Here is a 21165-nt window from a genome sequence, read left to right as displayed (position 1 = left end):
AATCTCCGAAGTTTGCCTGTATATGGGAGGATATGCATAGCTTATATGCATATACTATGCCATTTTATATAAGGGACTCGAGCATCTGAGGATTTGAGTATTTGAGTGGGATCCTGGAACCAATTCCCCATGGATACAGAGGAATGATTGTAATTCCAACACAAGGACTGCTATTCAGCCATATCTGTGAGGTCATGGCCAAGTTCTTTATCATCTGAGAGAGAAACTGCTAAAAATGCCCCTATTACTTAAGACACAGCAAGGAATTTTGAAGGTCTGTGATCCCTTTGCTGTATTTCCAGGACCTCTTGTCTTTTCTCTCAAAGCAAGGCAGTTTTACCCAATGTTTCTTTGTTATTTAGTCCTATTACTGCCCAATCACTTCGCATGAATGAAGGCAGAAGGACACTGGATTCTTCTGTTTGAAAATATTTTTAGCAATGTTAGTTGTAGAGAAGATGCCCTCCAATATAATTTTGTTTTTAATCTTGCCATCTCTGTGAAAGGAAAGCAGATTCCAGGCCAGATCTGCTATTTGGGAGTACGCTGTTGTTGTTTAGTCGCCAAGTCGTGTCTGACTCTGCGACCCTGTGGACTGTAGACTGCCAGGATCCTCTGTCCACTCAATTTCCCAGGCAAGAATACTGAAGAGAGTTGCCATTTCCCTCTCCAGGGGATCTTCCCGACTCAGGGATTGAACCTATGTCTCCGTCTCCTGCATTTAAAGGCGGGTTCTTTACTGCTGAGGGAAGCCCGTTGGGGAGTATAATAATTGCCTAAAACAAAGCTGGTTTCATATGTACCAGCTCTCATCCTTGGAGAATAAAAGTGTACAACAATATCCTAGAGCCTAGGACTCCTCTTTTCCCTTTAGAACTTTTATTTGCCTTCATAGTAACATCTTCTTAATTACTGTAAATCACCTGGCATTGGAAGCTTAACCAGTTGTATCTGAAGCCACAAACAAACAAACAAACAAACATTCAAAAAGGCAATTACACTTTAAAACATAAAAGGAAACTCACTAGGCAACAGCTCTAACTCTACACCTATAATTACTGTTCGGATTACAGGGGAGTTCTGCCCTCCTTGAACTTTATTCACCATCCACACTAAAGGGAAGTGTGGGTCAGTTGGACCCAAAAGGCCTCCTGGACCTTGCAGAAAAATGACTGGCAATCATGAGGTTGATTAAAGGCTCTGAGGTTTCTGTCTCCTGGAATTCCTCTTATTACTGCTTTTCTTCAAGTTGCAGACTACTGTAATTATCTTTCTGTGAGGTTTTAGGCTACTTGGACATTTTATTTTATTTGCATCACGATAATGTGATTTCAGTCCACGTTAGTCTCAGAGAGTGGTGATGAAATTTTCCTAAAGCCGTGTGTGGAAGCAAAATAATGGATGTAACATGTCCCATATGTTGCTGAAGCCGAATATCTGTACTGTTCATTCATCTTTAACATCTAATGGGCCTCTGTGTGTACCACACCTTGGGCAGTCCTGGGGTGGGACAAGTTCCTTTCCCTCCGTGGGCTCACACCCAACTGCAGTACAACACAGTGAGTGTTACAGTGGAGACTTGAACAGCGAGTGCTCTTGGAGCCCAGCAACCTACTCTGCTGGGGTAGTTGAGACAATGGAGAGATAGATACAGACATATTCTCACTCCTTTCATGCGTGAGCCCTTGAATCCCAACCATGTTTTGAGGCAGAAACTAAACTATTTTTATTCTAACTTTGTAGACAAAGAACCTGAGGCTCTAAGATGTCAAGTAAGTTACCCCCAGTCACACAGCTTGTAAGCAGTAGAATGGCAGGCGATCTGCTCCCGATGGAGGGGTGAGGAGGGGACAAGAGTCGGGGTGGTGCCAATAGTATATTTGTTTCAGTATGGGTGCTCAGCTTAACAATGCCCGGGAATGTAAGAAAAGGAACTTGTGAAAAAAGTTTCTTAGGCTTCAGCTTTTCCTAACTATTTTTAGGTCCCTTCAAATAAAATTCACAAAGAAGTGCCTTGTGACGGGACTTCCCTGGCGGTCCAGGTCCAGTGGTTAAGACGCCTCATTTTCACTGCAGAGGGTGCAAGTTCCATCCCCGGTTGGGGAATTAAGATCCAGTGAACCGCACAGTGTGGCCAAACAAAAATAAAACCTACAAAAAGGGCCTAATGAAAAAGATATTCAAATACCTGGTTAGAGGTAAAGTTATTCCGGTGTTGTGAAAGTTGGCTCATTTAGCTACCTCAAGTGCGCCCATCCTTTTTCAGAACGAATGCGTTTGAAAACAAAGCTTTATGTTTACTTTGCTTCCTTTCCAAATTGATATTCCAATGATAAACAAATTAACAAAACATGCCACTGGTTTGATCTGAGAATGCCTGTGAGCAGGGGTTAATTGAAAACGGGAAACGGCTATATATTTTAATTCTTTTAGATACTCCCATGGCAGTACCCTTTAATTGGCTCTACTTAAAAGCAGAACCTGGGTACTCAAGAACATCCCATCGTTGCTATATGCAGTTTGAACTGTCGGAACTCTGGGCTTTCAAATGTTTACTCTGGTCCATACGAAAAGGAAGCAAAACCAAGTGAAAACTCACCTCACCCGTGCTTGTAGGGCTGAAAGGGACCTTAATGATCATTATTAAGCTTAATAGTTCTCAAGGGGGCATTGTGAAAAATAATTAAAAAAAAATATATATATATATAGGGTGTTGCAATGATTGGCAAGGGCTACTAAAAGTTAGTGAGCAGAGACCAGGTTTGCTAGATACTCTAGCAATATCTGAAGAGTTCAATATCTGACAGTTCAAATCTGAACTGTCCCATACAGAGAAAAATTGACTCAATGGAAAAAAACAGTTCATCATGATATAAGCTTAGAACACACACTATATTTTACCTATAAACAAAAATATTTTACCCAGTTTCGATTTACACTGAATTCTAGGAATAGAACTATCACTTGAGGGAAGACTATTCTGTTTTTGTTTCAAACATTACCAAGAGTTTGCCATTTTGGAAACTAAGGTCACCAATGTAACATTGTTTATGGTACTTGAATTGTGAAAACACTTTTTTCAGTTTGCATTTGTGACTGCGCTAGGCAGGTATCTATCATCATTTAGTGCCCCTGTGTGGGAACATTCATATATTAAAATATATTGCTTTATTATAATTATTTTGCTTTTATTCTCGTTATGTCGTGTTTTTCGAAATTGTCTGTTGTTAGGTTACATTATCTGTGGTGTACTATTTCAGTATGGTTAAAGGGGACATTACCAAATAGTTGTTATAAAAAGGAATCTGGTCTTTCGCGGGGTCATGTAGTCCACCTCCTTTTATAGAGGAAGTCGAAACCTAAAGCAGTTAAGCAACTTACCCAGGACAGAAGTGTTATTTTATCTCCCTATTTCGTTAGAATTTGTTTCAATTTTAAAAATTGGAAGAGAAAAGCAAAGCGGTAAAGTACGTGATGTGAACGAGCTGTTTGAATTCTGGCAGCAGCAGATCCTTTGGGGGATGGTTGGAAACCCTGTATATTATTTAATTCTGTCAGGCTGAGGGTCAGAAAAGAGAGAAAAACGTTTCTAAAGACCATATATGTGCCGCCGCTCGCTTAAAGCCAGGGATTCACTAGTCAACACATTTTCTTCTATTTAAGGTTCTGTGGCACTGAGGTTGGGACCGGAGGTCGCCTGCTGAGGAGGGGGGAGCATAAGGGGTGCCTCCGACCCATTCCGGCAATTCCCCATTCACCGCAGTGGCCCGGGGTCACCCTGAACCCAGGCCGATGATGCGGTAGACTTTCTTCGGCAGGCCCAGATTGCGCCCAACCACAAACGCCTCCGACTCCCTAGGAGAACGGCTCTCCATCCCGAGTCCTCTGGCTTTGAGGGAAGCAGCACCGCGCCGGTGGTGGCCATCGGCCCTGAGCCGCTGGACGCCCCGCAATAGGAAACCTGAGGCCTAATGGAGCTGTGGTGCTGGCGAAGGGGGGGGGTCCCAAGAGGGTGCGCTACCTCCCGTTTGCGTTCAGCCCGATTGTCTCATTGTTTCTTAACTGCGGGGGGCGGGGACGCGCGCGCTAGAGCACGCTCTCTTGGTGGGGGAGTCGGAGGTGTGTGTGGGAACCAAGGGGCTATGGCATTCCTAGGCGGCCCACCCGCTGCCTAGGCAACTAGTGTCCCACCACCCGCGCGCGCCGCCAGCGCCCCTCCACTTCTCCCTCCCCCCCACGCCCCGTCACCATCACGCCCTCTTCCCTCCTCCTTCCTCTCTTTTCCCCCTCCCCCCTTCTCCTCTTCCCGTCTCCTCCCTCCCTCTTTCCCCTCCTCCCCCCGATTCCGAGCACTCTATTTAAAACCACGGTTTCCTGCTCCACAAAATGGCCTCCGCATTTGGCACCTGCGGTCACGTGACCCACTGTCCCCTGGGCTTCGGGCCCCTCATTGCCAAACTTGGATTTCGGGGCTTCTGCCCGGGAAAATACATGGGCTGATTAGTTTGGAGAAATCGCACAACCTTTCAAAGTCTAGGGGACTGAGAGAGAAGGAAAGAGTGCTCCCTAGAAAGAAAGGAACAGTGAAAACTGAGGACGTTGGGAAAAAAAGGGGAAAAAGGTCTAGATTATATTTTAAGGTCTCACAGCTGGCGGAAAACGGGAGGGGATGAGGTCTCGCGAGATCTCGAGACCTCCCAGTCCTGAGAAAAAAGGTAATAGCGGAGGACAGGGGAAGTGGCACTCAAGCGATCTAGGACAGCATTTAGCGCTGAGTGCCAAGGTAGGACGACGAGGCGCAGACGCGACCGACTAGGAAATCCCGTGAGGTTAGGACTAAACGAGCGCGCAGTAGCTAGGCAAAAGTCGTAGCGGCGGGAGGAGTGCGGGTGTGAGAGGGAGGGCACACGTCGTACGTGCTGACGTAGCAGCCACTGAGCAGGTATATTAGATCCGTGGCCGCGCCGTGCATTTCAGAGCCGCAGTTCTCCCGTGAGAGGACCTTCGCGGTGAACCCAACATATTAGCTCAGCAGCGGAAGACTCCGAGTTCTCGGTACTCTTCAGGGATGAGTCATGTGGCGGTGGAAAATGCGCTCGGGCTGGACCAGCAGGTGAGCCGCAAGGAGCCTACCGGGATTGTTGCTGCAGGAATCCCTCCCCCGATCTAACTTGGTTTGTGGCGCAGTGCTACCTGGTACCCTCAGTTCCCATTTTCTGGGTCCCTCAGGCTAGCGAGTGTCAGTGTCCCGGGGCTGTGGGGGAACGGGAAGGTGACCGGAATGCTGATTGTGGCTGTCGCAGGGGCCCCAGCTTGGCCGGCGGTATTGTCCCCGGGCAGAGCACAATGGCGGCTTTTGTGTGTGCGTGCGCAGGCGGGCGGAGGGGGAGGGGGCGCGCGTTCTCGCGGAGGCGCGCACGCGCGAACCTCGACTTGACTTGTGACCCATGGGTGTTGCGGGGGGGGGGGGGCGGAGGGGCGCGGCGCGGAGGTTCGCGAAAGGGGACCTTTATGGCCGTGAGAGTTCGGGCGTGCGCGGCTCGGATTCTTGTCGGAGACCCAGGCGGCGTTGGCGTGTCTGTGTGTGCACGCGCGTGTGAGCGGGAGGTGGAAAGCGGCCCTGGAATGTGGGAGGGGGCGGTGCGGGGGGTGGCCTTCGCTCGGGGTAATGGCGGCGGCCTCCTTTGTGTGGTGTCGGGTGGCTGGGCGGCGCTGCGCCCCCCGAACGGGGGAAGACGGGCCGCCGAGGGCCGGGAAACAGGGATGGATGGGCATCTTGTTCTTCCTGGGCTTCCTTCCCCGGGGCTTTTTTTTCGTTCCAGCCCAGTTTCCGCAGCCTCGGGTCCGTGGCCCGCGAGGCCGCGTTTCCGGAGTGGAAAGTTTTGTGACGCAGAAGATTCGAGGAGGAGTGGGGGGGGGGGATGGAGAGGAGGGAGGAATGGGCCGCTGCGTGCGCGGTGGCGCCGGGCTCTGGAGATGGAGGTGGAAAGCGGCGAGGAGGTTAGCGACCCGGCACGGCCGGCTCCGCCTCACGTGGTCGCAATAGTGAGTGTGGAGGTTTTGCTCCGAGCCACGCGTCGTTTTGGGAGGTACCACGGAGTGTTACCAGTGTCCTCAGGTTGGGGACGTTTGGTGCGGGGCTCGGCCTGGGAAAAAACGCCTGGAATGTGGCTTGGGAAGAAATAAGGAATTTTGTTGGTGACTTGTTGCTGCTTGTGGACTGAAAATTTTGAAATCAGTCAGGGGCCCCGGGTTTGTCTTAATTGGAGCCCCTCTTGTAAGGGTTTAGAGGTAGAGGACGGGAGGGCGCGTGATCGCAGAGGAGGGGTTCTGGGCGGAGATGGCAGAAGTCTGCATCCCTCAGCAACAGTGGCACCACGCTCTTCAATCGATGTTTTGTTGCTTTTAAGTAAACTTCTGCGTACCGCGAGCTCCAGAATTCTGAAACGAACTTGAGTGACACAAATGAATTAATAGATTTTCAGTCGTGTATAGTGTTTTTTAGGGACTCGGCTATCTGGGGGAGAGCATTTTTTCCATTAAAGAATCGGAATAAATCTTCCAAATGCTGACATGTTCCGTGTTAAATGGAGCAGAGACATAAAAAAAATCTGATCAAGAACATGGCCGGTCCCCAGTTGTAAAATTTAACATATAGGTGTTGCCGGCACCTATTTAAGATTATAAGCAGGAATAAAATTTGAAATCGAAATAATTGGAAAAAATATACACAGTCGTTAGAATTAAGCAGCAAGCAAATTCACAAATGAGAAAATTGCATTAATGTCACCCTAGCAATTTACAGTAGCATTTAAAGTGCTCTACGTAGTTCATTTTGCCAAGTGTAAAATTAATAACAAAACGTACTGCAATAAGTACAAAAAGGAAGTTTTTGAGACAATCGTGCAGAGAAAGCACCGCAGCGTTTTGTTAATAGAAGTTAGGAAACGAGCTGCCTCCAAAGTGTTACCGTATTCATTTTTTCTTTAAGATTTAGCATCTTCCAGTTTTCAGTGATTACATGGATGCTTGCAACTTTACAGTATACAATTTTAAGCTTTTAACAGGACTTAAACGTTGTGGTTTATTGGAAACACGTGGCAATAATGCCGTGTGGCTGGTTAAATTTTTTTTTAAATGAAATACTACTTTTGGCACATAGTTTTCTCCTCGTTGCTTTGTAAATAGTTTGTTTAGTCATTACAGAATTCGATGAAGCGCTTTTTTTTTTTAGAATGTTGAGGCTTTTAAGTTACCAGTGTAAAGGGATGGGTAGAAATGGAGATGAAAGGCAGTAAAATGTGCCATTTATGTCCAGAGTGTTCTTAGCTTAACTGTGAAAATGGAAAAATAAATAGGTACCTACTTAATATGGTTGTGTAGTGGTTATATTGTAAATTTTTGTTCTGAAGAGTGCTACTCTAATTGCAGTATTTAGAAATGAAAGCTGAGAAATGGTCAATACAAGTTTTGTTCTGAATATTTTTCGGGTGTGCTCTGTAGGTTTAGAATAATTCCCAGTAGAAAATATTTATCTCCAAATATTTGGAGCTAAAATGAATCCACTGACTACTTGACATTTTGAAATAATTTAAATTTTTTGAACTTTTACAATGGAAAAAGTTACAGGGAAAATTCATTTTGATTATGAATTTGGACCTGGTTTCTCCTGGATAGCGCCACCATCTTGGTTAGGTACCTTCTGCAGTGTAAACTGTAGTACTGTAGTATTTTGCGTTTGCTCACATTCTTAGTCACATTCTCCTTAAGAGTTCCACTAAGTTTTCCTTTAGTGTAATGTTTCTGCGCGTGGGCTGCTAACCAAAATTTAACTCTCTTCTAGTTTGCTGGCCTAGACCTGAACTCTTCAGATAATCAGAGTGGAGGAAGTACAGCCAGCAGTAAGTAAAATATTTTATGCATTTACTGAATGTTAGAGCTTTTTAAAAAAATTGTCAGAATATAGTTGATTTACAATGTTGTGTTACTGAGTATTAGAACTATAATAACTTAATGTTTCATTGGATTTATTTAAAATTTAGGAATTTCCCTTCCAGTTTTTACTGTGTAAAGAATGTGGGTAGTGTTGTGGTCTTTTGATAATGAGGAGTAGTTTCCTTGAGTGAAACAATCGTTAAGGACCTTATACAACACACAAATTACAGAGTTTGATTATGTCCATTATGAATCCTGAACACAGCTTAAAGGTGGTGGGAGTGTATATTTCACTATTAAGAGTGAATTTACTGGAATTAAACTGAATAAAGAGAATATTCACATATTCATATACATCAGGTACAGCCACTCCTTTCTCATGAAGAACATGAGAATTACTAATAGAACAAGGCTATAATGAATTTTAAATGCTGAATTGTATTTTTTTTTTTTCCCTGAAAAGTTGTTTTTCTGTTATTTTCTTTTGAAAGGGTTTTTTTTGAGACATGGTAAAGATTAAGGTGTAGGGGCTCTTGGTTTATTATTGGCAGTAGACCTGCTTCAGCTCAGATCTCTTCCTATTGAATTAACTGAAAGAAAAAATGTAATATGTATATTGAATGTGTTAAGGGCTGAAAGCACTGTTTCTTCAAGCTCTGTTTATTGCATAGTTAAGTGATGTTTATTTTTAGGCAGGAAGGGCCTCACTGGGCACAGTTACTTGGTATTTGTTTTAAATTTTACTTTGTCAGGCTAAGAACTTTTTAGTAATTGACCATTCTAATGGAGATCTTTAATTCAGCCCAGAAGTGAAGAGGTTAAATTGCAGATTAACTAGTAATAAAGCAAGTTGATGTTATTAGTTGGATACATATTACTTGCTTTTGTTCTCACTCATAGTCTAGGCTGTGTTTTTATTTGCATATAGAACAACAGTTGACTTTCCTTAAACAGTGCAAGTGTCAAAACCCACAATTCCTTGAAATCATTTCACTCTGTAGCTTTTCCCATATTACATATGTAAATATGTTTCGGATTTAACCAGAGCAGGAACAAAAAAGCTTCTTAGTGACTAGATACACGATTTGTTAACTTTTTAGGTTGTTACAGTAATACTTATGCTCCATAAGAGACTTGTTAATATTTTTGTTGTGTCTTTGCTAGATCATTGTAGTAACAATGTTGCAACTCTTGTTATTCATGACAATTCTCTGAAATCTTAGCAGACTTTTTAAAAATAGTGTGTTAAATTGGCCACTAGTGGCAAATTAAATTTATTCGTAGATTTCAACTATTAGGTTCCAATTCAATTCAAATCTGTTCTTCTTCCCCTTTTAAAATTCATCTTATTAAAGCAGTAACTCATTTAAAATAGAAGTAGACCAGACTAGAAGACTAGAGATTTAAATTTTTTCTTTCCAGGACTTTTTTAGCATCACAAACTTCGATAAAAAGCTTTAAAGTTTTTTGGAATGTGAAATTTAACTTTGTCATTTCTTTTAGAAGGGCGCTATATTCCTCCTCACTTAAGGAACAGAGAAGCTACTAAAGGTAAGTTTTTTGAGCAACTTGGTATTCTTAATTATTGCTGCATTTAAAAATTGGAACTTAGGGAAAGTGAGACACCTCGAAGTCTGAACACTGTGCTCTTTTCTCCTGTCAGAATAATTTCAGATACTAGGGCTTACTAGGGCTTAGAAAAACTCATCTAATGTCAGATAGAGGAAATCTCTGCATTTCCTATGTCACACTCATCTGAGGCCAAGGGCATGGTTTTGTACAATTTCGCTAGTCTTGTGCTTAACCTCTGTATGTAATCATAAATAGCATGAGTTCAATTTGAAAAAGGTGAGTGGGGATCCTACTGTGTAAACAAAACTGCTGCACAGTGATAACAATCCAGTTATTTCTGTCTTGCAGAGGTGCCGAAATGAAATGGGATTATTGGGGAATAGTTAACAAGCATCAGGCATGCTCCTGATAGATGGGAGTGGTTCTCTGGCTTCAACTGCTTCCTTTAAATAGGTCATCTGAGATTTTGGAGGAAAAGGGAAGGTCAGGAAAACTAAAAGCCATGAAGAGGGAAGATACTGGATAAAGAAAGCAGGATTGGAAGGGTGGAGAGTCCACAGGAGCCCATGATTTGCTGTCATTTGTCTATATTCATAGGTAGTCTGTATTAGCTTCACTGTCTAAGGCAATGCACGGAATATAAGATCTAGGGAATGGAACTAAAATCCTACATGCCATGGGACCAAAAACATTAAAAGAACTCCTATATTATTTCTTAGGTGTCACATCATTGTCCTTAGTTACTGTACAGTCGGATTCTTATTCCTTAGAATGTACTAGCTGAAATTGACCCCCATGTGTATTTAGTGCTTTTCCTGCCTTATTGCAATGATAGGAATCAAAGCAGGGAAAGAGGCAGTATCATATAGGAGTTAGAGCTGAAATAGGTCTTAGAAACCTAACTCAGCTCTTTATTGGTAGCTAAGGCTGTTAATCACTGGGCTAGTAGAGGCACAGGGAGAAGGAAAGTAACCTAATTAACTTGTAAACTATCTCTGACTATTTAATAAAATGTCACTGAAGCTAGTTAAATCCTCTGCTTGTCTTTAAACCATATACCTGTTGGGCTAATTGATACCTTTGTCATCCCCTTTTACTGAATGTTTATAGCTATACCCTAGGAACCTGTCTACACTGAGTGTGTAGGTATCAGGATTTTCCTTTTTTCTAGGTATTCCTAATTCTCATCTGATACCATGTATTACATGTGAACAGAGCACTGTTCTTAAAGTTTTTACTATTGAAACCAAGAAATACTATATTAAAGTAAATTTCTTAATGTTTTAAATGAATATCACTTCTAAGAAACATAGAGACAATGATTGCTCTTTCCTGGTAGACTCATTCACGCCTGTAAAATGAAATGAAATTGTGATGGTCATGTAACAAGATCATAGTCATTGTGTTAAAGGCAAACCTACTGACCTTTTAGAAGTTGTATTCATTTAGAACATTTTCAGATTTGATTGTTTTGTTCAGCCTATAGTATGTTCTAGTACTATGGTAGGAATATTTCCGTTGTCCCTCTGGTCAAGAGATGTGATAGTCATTGGAGGGCTTCAAACTCAGAAACATAGAAATCATGTTTTAAACTAGTGTCATTTTCTAATTACTACAATAAAATGAGTTTGCTTTTTTTTTTTTAATTGAAGGATTCTATGATAAAGACAGTTCAGGGTGGAGTTCTAGTAAAGATAAGGATGCATACAGCAGTTTTGGTTCCCGCAGTGATTCAAGAGGAAAGTCTAGTTTCTTCAGTGATCGTGGAAGTGGATCAAGGGGAAGGTAAGTGATTTATTATCTTCTTGCCTTTCTTGCATGTGTACAATAAAGCAATTTAGAAATTGGTCTGTACCCTGACCATTAAGCATGATTATCTTTCCCCCTTAGTGGACCACCTGTTTGGATGTTAAGTATGTCTTTTTAATCATAGATTTTTAACTGTAAGTAGTCTTTACTAAATTGAACTTACTACACCGAAATTAAATGAGAATAAGAATATGCCCTTTGGCATAATGAAATCAATTATTTTTATATTTCTCTAATTTTATGTATTCTACTTAAAAGAGTAAGTTTAGTGAATGGCCTAATTTGGTTGACATTTTTGTGGATATTCTATGACAATTTTTAAACCTTATATTTTTGATTACACAAGTGTGATGAACTGACCTCAGGCGCCTAATAGCTGTGGTTAGTCCTGTGTGTCCTGCTTTTTCGAAAACAGGCCTAAAACTAAAAACATCTTAATTCAGGTAAGGATTATTTTCTACCTTTTATCCAAAGTCTGTCACACAAGTAAGTTGTCCTTTAAGTAGCATCCTAATGTAACCAGGACAATTGATATTTGGTGTGGTACTTTCCGTTTTTTCTCTAACACTAAAAATATTTGGATGAAAACATTTAAAGGTGTAAGTTAATGTGCTGGTTTCACATATAAGACTGATTGCCCCAAGGATTTTTATTTCTATATTGAAGTATAGTTGCTTTACAATATTATGTTTCAGGTACAAAGACTTGATTCTTGATTTCAACATGCATGAGGACTGTATCGGCTATATAATAATAAAAGAGGATACTGAATTTAGAAAATAAAGTTATATAAATGGTATAGTCTGGTTAGAGGGCCTTATTTGTCAAGTAAGAGTAAGCCTGAATTGGACTGGTGACATCCTTGAAATTAGCCATAATGAACCTCTCTCCAGGTACAGTTCTAGTGGTAGGAATCTGATAATGGTTAAATAAGATTTTGATTAATTGCTTGTGCTGTTTAGGTTTGATGATCGTGGACGAGGTGACTATGACGGCATTGGCGGCCGTGGTGACAGAGGTGGTTTTGGCAAATATGAACGTGGAAATAGTCGCTGGTGTGACAAATCAGATGAAGATGATTGGTCAAAACCACTCCCACCAAGTGAACGCTTGGAACAGTAAGTTTCTGAAGTGTATGTTAATTGTGATGAAGCCTTATCAGCTCCGTGTAACAAACTTACCAATCTTCTGATTTCAGAGAACTCTTTTCTGGAGGCAACACTGGGATTAACTTTGAAAAATATGATGACATTCCAGTTGAGGCAACAGGCAACAACTGTCCTCCACACATTGAAAGTGTAGGTATTTTTGCATGACCTTTAAGATAGGGAGGTGTAGATCTTTTCGCAGCACATCAAGATGAGATGGGCTTCCTAACATACGTAGACTGCTTGCTTTATCTTGACAGTTTTTTAAAGTTAATTTTAAAACCTGCCTCGTGGTTTGTGGAAAGGGGGAGAGTGAATTCGGTGTTACCATTACTAATAATTTGAAATAGAAAATGGGTCGGGTGTTGACCTAAATGGGAAGGAAATCCAAAAGGGGGATGTGTATACATATAGCTGATTTAACTTGGGCGTACAGTAGAAACTAACACATCATTGTAAAGTAATTGTATGCCTATAAAAACTAACTTAAAAAGTAAATAGTCAAGAAGCTGAGAGTTGAAATAAACAAGGCAAAAGATTGGGGGTAAAAAGAAATAGTGGGTCAAACATAGGAAGAACCCAAAACTTTTCCATTGTAGTTTAAGCTTATGGAGTGGTTTGGTTTTGTTTTTCCTCAAAATGTGTAAGATGATGACTTTTACTGTAAAGCAAATTGAAAGTTCAAATTGGTTGATAGTTGTCCCCCCCTTGTATTTGTATGAAACAAAATGCTCCAGATAGCATTTCTGCTTGTTTACCCTGATGAATTTCTTAACAGTTCAGTGATGTTGAGATGGGAGAAATTATTATGGGAAACATTGAGCTTACTCGTTACACTCGCCCAACTCCAGTGCAAAAGCATGCTATTCCTATTATCAAAGAGAAGAGAGACTTGATGGCCTGTGCCCAAACAGGTAAGCAGACTTGATGAAAGTAAAAAGTTGTCAAGAATACCTTGACTAGGCTTGCTCTAATAAAAACCAATACCAGGAAAATATGCATGGAGCATTTTAAGTTTCATGAGGAAGCTTGAGTCCTGTATGTAGCCTGACTGGTACACCTTGGTAAGGAGTAGCTGGATGGTATCTCTTGTCTTAGCCTTTTGGTTATATTACTTCTAGTGCTTTCATTAGGGTATCTTAGGGATGGCCTGTAGAAAGTCATGAGCTTGATACTACTGTAACAAGTAGATAGGTTTTTGTGATTGCAGTGGTGGGGAAGTGAGAACTGTAGAAAATTAGAGAACGAGAGAATAGCCTGTGATCCGTGGAAATGTGGCGAAAAGAAGGTTCATTGATGGGTAAAGTAGTACCTCCCTATCGGTATATACAATACTTATAAGGAAGTATTAGAAATTGACACCAGTTTTGAGACGGAATTCCTGCTCTCTTTACACAAGTGCTTCCTAGTGGCTCAGATGGTAAAGAATCTGCCTGCAATGCAGGAGACCTAGGGTTTGATCCCTGGGTTGGGAGGATCCCCTGGATGTGGGCATGACAGCTTCAGTATTCTTGGCTCTGGAGAATCCTCATGGTCAGAGGTGCCTGGTGGGCTACAGTCCATGGGGTTGCAAAGAATCAGACATGACTACGTGACACATACGTTACACCAGTGAAGCAAAGAAGTGAAAACTACTACAATGTTTGTGACCAAAATTTGGTGTGTGTATATATATATGGGTTTTTTTTTTGGTAAATGAACAAAAATATTTTTTTGGCTGATGGACCATGTGGTCTCTGCAACTACTCTGCTGTTGTATGAAAGCAGCCATAGATAATATGTAAATTACTGGTCACAGCTATATTCCAGTAAAGCTTTATTTATAAAAATTAATAGTTTAAACTTAGTTCGCTAACTCCTATTACAGGTTGATCAAAGTCATCACTTGATGGTATTTTAAAATTAGCCTATTTTTAGAAATTTAATTTGGGAATTAAAGTGAGATTACTAATTAATTGCTAAGTAATTGGGCAGTTAAAACACCATCATCTACCAATATATGTTCAAAAGTAATAAGCCAGTTTTTCTGTGGTTAAATGAATATGCTTTCTTTAAAATAGGGTCTGGAAAAACTGCAGCATTTCTCTTGCCCATCTTGAGTCAGATTTATTCTGATGGTCCCGGCGAGGCTCTGAGGGCCATGAAGGTAAATATTTCTGTATAAAATGAGAAAGCTTTCTAAATGACAGACTTGAATTCTAATCTGTATAATTAGTAACAGCATTTACATGTAATCTATAAGTTGCAGAAAGGGATTATGTTGTAATGAACCTTTGAGAGAGGATGTTAACAAGTTTAATAAATTATTTCTTAGGAAAATGGAAGATACGGGCGCCGCAAACAATACCCAATCTCTTTGGTGTTAGCACCAACTAGAGAATTGGCTGTACAGATCTATGAGGAAGCCAGGAAAGTAAGTATGCCTTTCAGGTTATTAGCCTTCTCATTGATTCTGATGAAGTGTTTTATGACCGTGTAAAAATCTTGGTCTTAAAATTAATAAATTTTTCTTTGCTTATAGTTTTCATACCGATCTAGAGTTCGTCCTTGCGTGGTTTATGGTGGTGCTGATATTGGTCAGCAAATTCGAGACTTGGAACGTGGATGCCATTTGTTAGTTGCGACTCCAGGACGTCTAGTGGATATGATGGAAAGAGGAAAAATTGGATTAGACTTCTGCAAGTATGTTAATTTTTAAATGTGTGAAAAGCATTTTTTAGTCTTTCAACTTTTATAAAAAGTTAGCTGATTGTAATTTTAATTTGAAGTGATTTTAGTAGAGGCTAAGAATGACCAGACCTTGAGACCAGAGTCAAGTATACAGAGCTAATTTGGCTGTGCGATTTAGTGGCAGAGATCCTGTGCTGTGTCTTATGTACGTGGGTCAGATTGTATGGTGTGAGGAAGTAAACTACATGAATGAATAATTAACTGTGCTTATAGAAATGGAAACTACCTTTTCGCCTCAAATTCTAAGCTGGATTTTTTTTTCATGGCAGGTACTTGGTGTTAGATGAAGCCGATCGGATGTTGGATATGGGGTTTGAACCTCAGATACGTAGAATCGTTGAACAAGATACTATGCCACCAAAGGGAGTTCGCCACACTATGATGTTTAGTGCTACTTTCCCTAAGGAAATACAGGTATTGTTTGGTGCTGCAGATCTTACTTAGGAATTTGTTTATCTCAATAGATGATAAAACAATAATTTTTTTCTTTCAGATGCTTGCTCGTGACTTCTTGGATGAGTATATCTTTTTGGCCGTAGGAAGAGTTGGCTCTACCTCTGAGAACATAACACAGAAAGTAGTTTGGGTTGAAGAGTCAGACAAACGGTCATTTCTGCTTGATCTTCTAAATGCAACAGGTATAATTTTAGCATTAGTCTGGTGGCTTAGGGTAATCTATTTGGATCACCTTTAGTGCTTTTCCTTCTCATCCAATACATTCTGTTGAGACAGTCTATTTGCCTCTATTCGTAAGTTTACTAAGTGCAAAGAGAACCAAGCCACTATTAGTGACAGAAACCTTGTGATATTTTAACTTCAGGCAAAGATTCACTGACCTTAGTGTTTGTGGAGACCAAAAAGGGTGCGGATTCTCTGGAGGATTTCTTATACCATGAAGGATATGCTTGTACCAGTATCCATGGAGACCGATCTCAGAGAGATAGAGAAGAGGCCCTTCACCAGTTCCGCTCAGGAAAAAGCCCAATTCTCGTGGCTACAGCAGTATGTAAAATTTAATTTTATTTTCTAGGCCAGCATGTTCAATTATTTACTTTGTTTTAAATGGACCATATGTAACAAAAATTATTTTCTAGGTAGCAGCAAGAGGACTGGACATATCAAATGTGAAACATGTTATCAATTTTGACTTGCCAAGTGATATTGAAGAATATGTACATCGCATTGGCCGTACAGGACGTGTAGGAAACCTTGGTAAGTGTGTGATTACTTAGGATGATCTGGTGGCTTCTGATTTTCAGTGTGATTCTTACAGCAAAGAACTTTTCAGGCTCTTAGATGAACTCTGATTTTCAAGGAATGCTATTAAAATATCAGAAGTGGCAAGGGGGGGAAGTCAAGGTTTGTTCAAAGAACAAATAGCAAATTATCTTTTTTAAAAATTATTATTCTACTTAATATTCTAATATGAAAGTAAGAATATTGTGCTGCTCTGTGGAGGACCTTAATTTGTGTACTTTTTGGAACTGTTTTAGGCCTTGCCACCTCATTCTTTAATGAGAGGAACATAAATATTACCAAGGATTTGTTGGATCTTCTTGTTGAAGCTAAACAGGAAGTGCCATCTTGGTTAGAAAACATGGCTTATGAACACCACTACAAGGGTAGCAGTCGTGGACGATCCAAAAGGTGAGTTAGAAATAATGTGTTTTATTAAATAATGTGTATAATGGAGAGGGGTGTGATTTTTAAGGTTATTTAAGTGACCTTCAGTGTCAGCTTTTCACAGCTAAGGCCTTGCAAAATTCTTATTACAGAAAAGAAGGGCTAAGTGGAATTGCTTGAATTGGAAAATCAGAAATTGGTCATTGGAAATTTTAACAAGAATTGGGTTGTCTTTATGTAAACTAACGTTTTGTCCTTATAGTAGTAGATTCAGTGGAGGATTTGGTGCCAGAGACTATCGACAGAGTAGTGGTGGCAGCAGTTCCAGCTTCAGCAGCAGCCGCGCCAGCAGCAGCCGCAGTGGTGGAGGCGGCCATGGAAGCAGCAGAGGGTTTGGTGGAGGTGATGTTAAATTTTAATCTCATACCTTTGGGAAAGGCTTTTGCCCTTTTTCATCCTTTTCAAAGAGTAATTTAAAATATTGGCCCCGTAGATTGCTTTTTGTAATTTTACATCAAAATATTTAAAGAAGGGAAAGCTTGTATTACACAATGGATGACTTAATAATTTTTTTTTTTTAATCTCTCATTAGGTGGCTATGGAGGCTTTTACAACAGTGATGGATATGGAGGAAATTATAACTCCCAGGGGGTTGACTGGTGGGGTAACTGAACCTGCTTTGCAGTAGGTCACCCTGCCAAACAAGCTAATATGGAAACCACATGTAACTTAGCCAGACTATACCTTGTGTAGCTTCAAGAACTCGCAGTACATTACCAGCTGTGATTCTCCACTGAAATTTTTTTTTTAAGGGAGCTCAAGGTCACATGAAGAGTCGAAAGGAACAATCAGCAGCCCTGTTCAGAAGGTGGTTTGAAGATTTCATTGCTGTAGTTTGGATTAACTCCCCTCCCAACCCCCATCCCAAACTGCATTTATAATTTGTGACTGAGGATCATTTGTTTGTTAATGTACTGTGCCTTTAACTTTAGACAACTTTTTATTTTGATGTCCTGTTGGCTCAGTAATGCTCAAGATACCAATTGTTTTTGACAAAATAAATTTACTGAACTTGGGCTAAAATCAAACCTTGGCACACAGGTGTGATACAACTTAACAGGAATCATCGATTCATCCATAAATATTATAAGGAAAAAACTTATGCAGTAGCCTGCATTAGGGCTTTTTGATACTTGCAGATTGGGGGAAAACAAACAACAAATGTCTTTGAAGCATATTAATGGAATTAGTTTCTAATGTGGCGAACTGTATTAAGTTAAAGTTCTGATTTGCTCACTCTATCCTGGATAGGTATTTAGAACCTGATAGTCTTTAAACAAGCCATTCCAGTCATGATGAGGTGATGTATGAATACATGCATACATTCAAAGCACTGTTTTCAAAGTTAATGCAAGTAAATACAGCAATTCCTCTTTCAGTGTTTAGGCAGATCATTAATTATGAGCTAGCCAAATGTGGGCATAATATTACAGGGAAAGTTTAAAGGTCTGATAACTTGAGATAGGGTTTTAGGAGAATTCATCTACTTAGACTTTTTAAATGCCTGCCATAAGTGAAATTGAAATGGTAGAATGGCTGACCACAGCAATGACCAGCCCTCATTAGGGCCCTGGATGATTTTTGGTCTAATAACGCATGCTAGTGTTGATGTTTTTTGGTCAAGAGGGTATGAACAGGAAGAATTAAATGCAGCAGGCTTTCTTTTAAATGCCGATTCATATTACTCTGTTCAAGCTGCGTTGAGATGTTAAACTGGCTTACTATAGACTTTGTAAAAATGGCTCCAGAAGAGTAACAAACTGAAATCTTTGAGATCACACAGGTTGGAAATATGTACATAACTGCACAAGGTGTCAATTCTGCTATACAGTGCAGTTTTAGTCAGTTTTAGTTGCATAGGTTTCCATTGTATTTATAGTCTGTTTATGCTAAATCTGGCCAAAGATGAGCATTGTCCACCACTAAAATGCCTCTGCCACTTTTGAATTCTGTGCTAATTTTGTGGCCAGAATGCGGTGATCAAAATGCTCAATCTTTTTACAGTGGCATTGGAAGATGGCAAAAATTTCCTAAAGTGCAATAGATTTTCAAGTGTATTGTGCCTTGTTCTAAAACTTTTATTAAGTAGGTGCACTTGACAGTATTGAGGTCATTTGTTATGGTGCTATTTCAATTAGTCTAGGTTTAGGCCCTTGTACATTTTGCCCATAACTTTTTACAAAGTACTTCTTTTATTGCACATTCAGAGAATTTTATATATATGTCTTGTGTGCGTGTCCTTAAACTTCCAATCTTATTTTGTCTCTTGGAGATTGTTGAACGCAGCTTGTCTAGGAAGGGGATGGGACTAGATTCTAAAATTTATTTGGGACCATGGGAATGATAGTTGGGAAGAAAACTATTTGCACACGACAGATTTCTAGATACTTTTTGCTGCTAGTTTTATGTAATATTTATTGAACATTTTGACAAATATTTATTTTTGTAAGCCTAAAAGTGATTCTTTGAAAGTTTAAAGAAACTTGACCAAAAGACAGTACAAAAACACTGGCACTTGAATGTTGAATGTCACCGTATGCGTGAAATTATATATTTCGGGGTAGTGTGAGCTTTTAATGTTAAGTCATATTAAACTCTTAAGTCAAATTAAGCAGACCCGGCATTGGCAGTGTAGCCATAACTTTCTGATGTTAGTAAAAACAAAATTGGCGACTTTAAATTAAATCATGCCAAGGTTTTGATACACTCGTCTTAAGATATTAATGAAACACTTCAAAACACTGATACGAAGTGTCCATATTCAAATATTGTGTGTTTTGTTTCGTTGTGTGTATTTTTTTTTTCCAGTGAATGTCTGGCTCATTGCAATCCTGAAACATGTGGTTATCTTTGTTGTATTGGCATAGTCAGTGACTTGGACATTCAGCGATAGCATTTGAGCAAGTTTTATCAGCAAGCAATATTTTCAGTTAATAAATAAGGTTTCAAAAATCATGTAAGAAGTTAAACTTGCTGAATGTAAAGATTGAACCTCAAGTCACTGTAGCTTTAGTAATTGCTTATTGTATTAGTTTAGATGCTAGCACTGCATGTGCTGTGCATATTCTGATTTTATTAAAATAAAAGTTGAACTGCACAGTCTCTTTTGTTGTTGTCAATTGTGGTTTATTATTAGGTGAAAATAAAGTTGTGATCTTGCTTGAAGAGTTGTAAGATGTAATTTTTTGGGGTTGCCATCCAGTGCTGATTTTGAAATACCTCTTGGATATAGAATTACCCTGCTACGTTAATAAAAAATGAAGATGGTGTTAGTTTGGAATACAGTGAAAAAGACTTTCGTAATAGATGGAAATCCAAAAGATCCTTGTTGATGTACAGTTTATGATTATAGTTTGACATTTATGGATGGAGGGGTGGAAACTATTCTTGGAAGCACTTGATACATAGGATGATTGAACAGTACAGTAATGAATTGGGTAAAAAAATGCATTAGTAATCTAATATGTGCAATAAGTACTTACAGATCAAGAACGTTATTTGGGTTTGGGGTGATCAGTCGCTCAGTTGTGTCTGACTCTGCAACCCCATGGACTGCAGCATGCCAGGCCTCCCTGTCCATCACCAACTCCCAGGGTTTACTCAAAACTCATCCGTTGAGTCAGTGATGCCATGCAACCATCCACCCGCCTTCAATCTTTCCCAACATCAGGGTCTTTGCCAATAAGTCAGTTCTTCGCATCAGGTGGCCAAAGTATTCGGAGTTTCAGCTTTAGCATCAGTCCTTCCAGTGAATATTCAGGACTGATTTCCCTTAGGCTGGACTGGTTGGATCTCCCTGCAGTCCAAGGGACTGAGTCTTTCCCAGCGCTACAGTTCAAAAGCATCAATTTGGTGTTCAGCTTTCTTTATAGTCCACCTCACATCCATACATGACTATTGGAGTAGACAGCTTTGTTGGCAAAGTAATGTCTCTGCTTTTTAATATGCTGTCTAGGTTGGTCGTAGCTTTTCCTCCAAGGAGCATCTTTTAATTTCATGGCTGCAGTCACCATCTGCAGTGATTTTGGAGCCCAAGAAAATAAGTCTGTCACTGTTCCCACTGTTCCCGCCGGTTTGCCTTGAAGTGATGGGACCAGGTGCCATGATCTTAGTTTTCTGAATGTTGAGTTTTAAGCCAACCTTTTCACTCATCAAGAGGCTCTTTAGTTCTTCCGCTTTCTGCCATAAGGGTGATGTCATCTGCATCTCAAGGTTATTGATATTTCTCCTGGCCATCTTGGTTCTTCTTAGTGACTTCCATTTCTTGTTTTCATTGTTGATTCTTTTT

At 40.3% G+C, this 21165-nt stretch overlaps 1 protein-coding gene across 5 annotated transcripts; it reads left to right on the top strand.

The window, feature by feature from the left end:
- The first annotated feature begins 4997 nt into the window (after window positions 1-4997).
- On the top strand, window positions 4998-20000 carry DDX3X (DEAD-box helicase 3 X-linked). Of its 5 annotated transcripts, none has more exons than XM_068962794.1 (17): window positions 4998-5113; window positions 7844-7901; window positions 9442-9486; window positions 11160-11292; window positions 12279-12434; window positions 12515-12614; window positions 13243-13378; window positions 14525-14610; window positions 14779-14877; window positions 14986-15146; window positions 15464-15608; window positions 15688-15832; window positions 16015-16196; window positions 16289-16406; window positions 16688-16841; window positions 17080-17219; window positions 17410-20000. In XM_068962794.1, exons 1-17 carry the CDS (start codon window positions 5069-5071, stop codon window positions 17487-17489), a joined length of 1983 nt encoding a protein of 660 aa, XP_068818895.1. In that variant the 5' UTR covers window positions 4998-5068; the 3' UTR covers window positions 17490-20000. The 5 variants fall into 5 exon arrangements, with proteins under 5 accessions (XP_068818895.1, XP_068818897.1, XP_068818894.1 ...); XM_068962796.1 differs by having other exon boundaries at window positions 9439-9486; window positions 16760-16841; XM_068962793.1 differs by having other exon boundaries at window positions 9439-9486; window positions 17083-17219.
- Window positions 20001-21165: the final 1165 nt, after the last annotated feature.

This window comes from Capricornis sumatraensis, chromosome X (assembly GCF_032405125.1).
Source record: "Capricornis sumatraensis isolate serow.1 chromosome X, serow.2, whole genome shotgun sequence".
NCBI lineage: Eukaryota > Metazoa > Chordata > Mammalia > Artiodactyla > Bovidae > Capricornis > Capricornis sumatraensis.
This window is presented reverse-complemented; position numbering and strand designations above follow the sequence as displayed.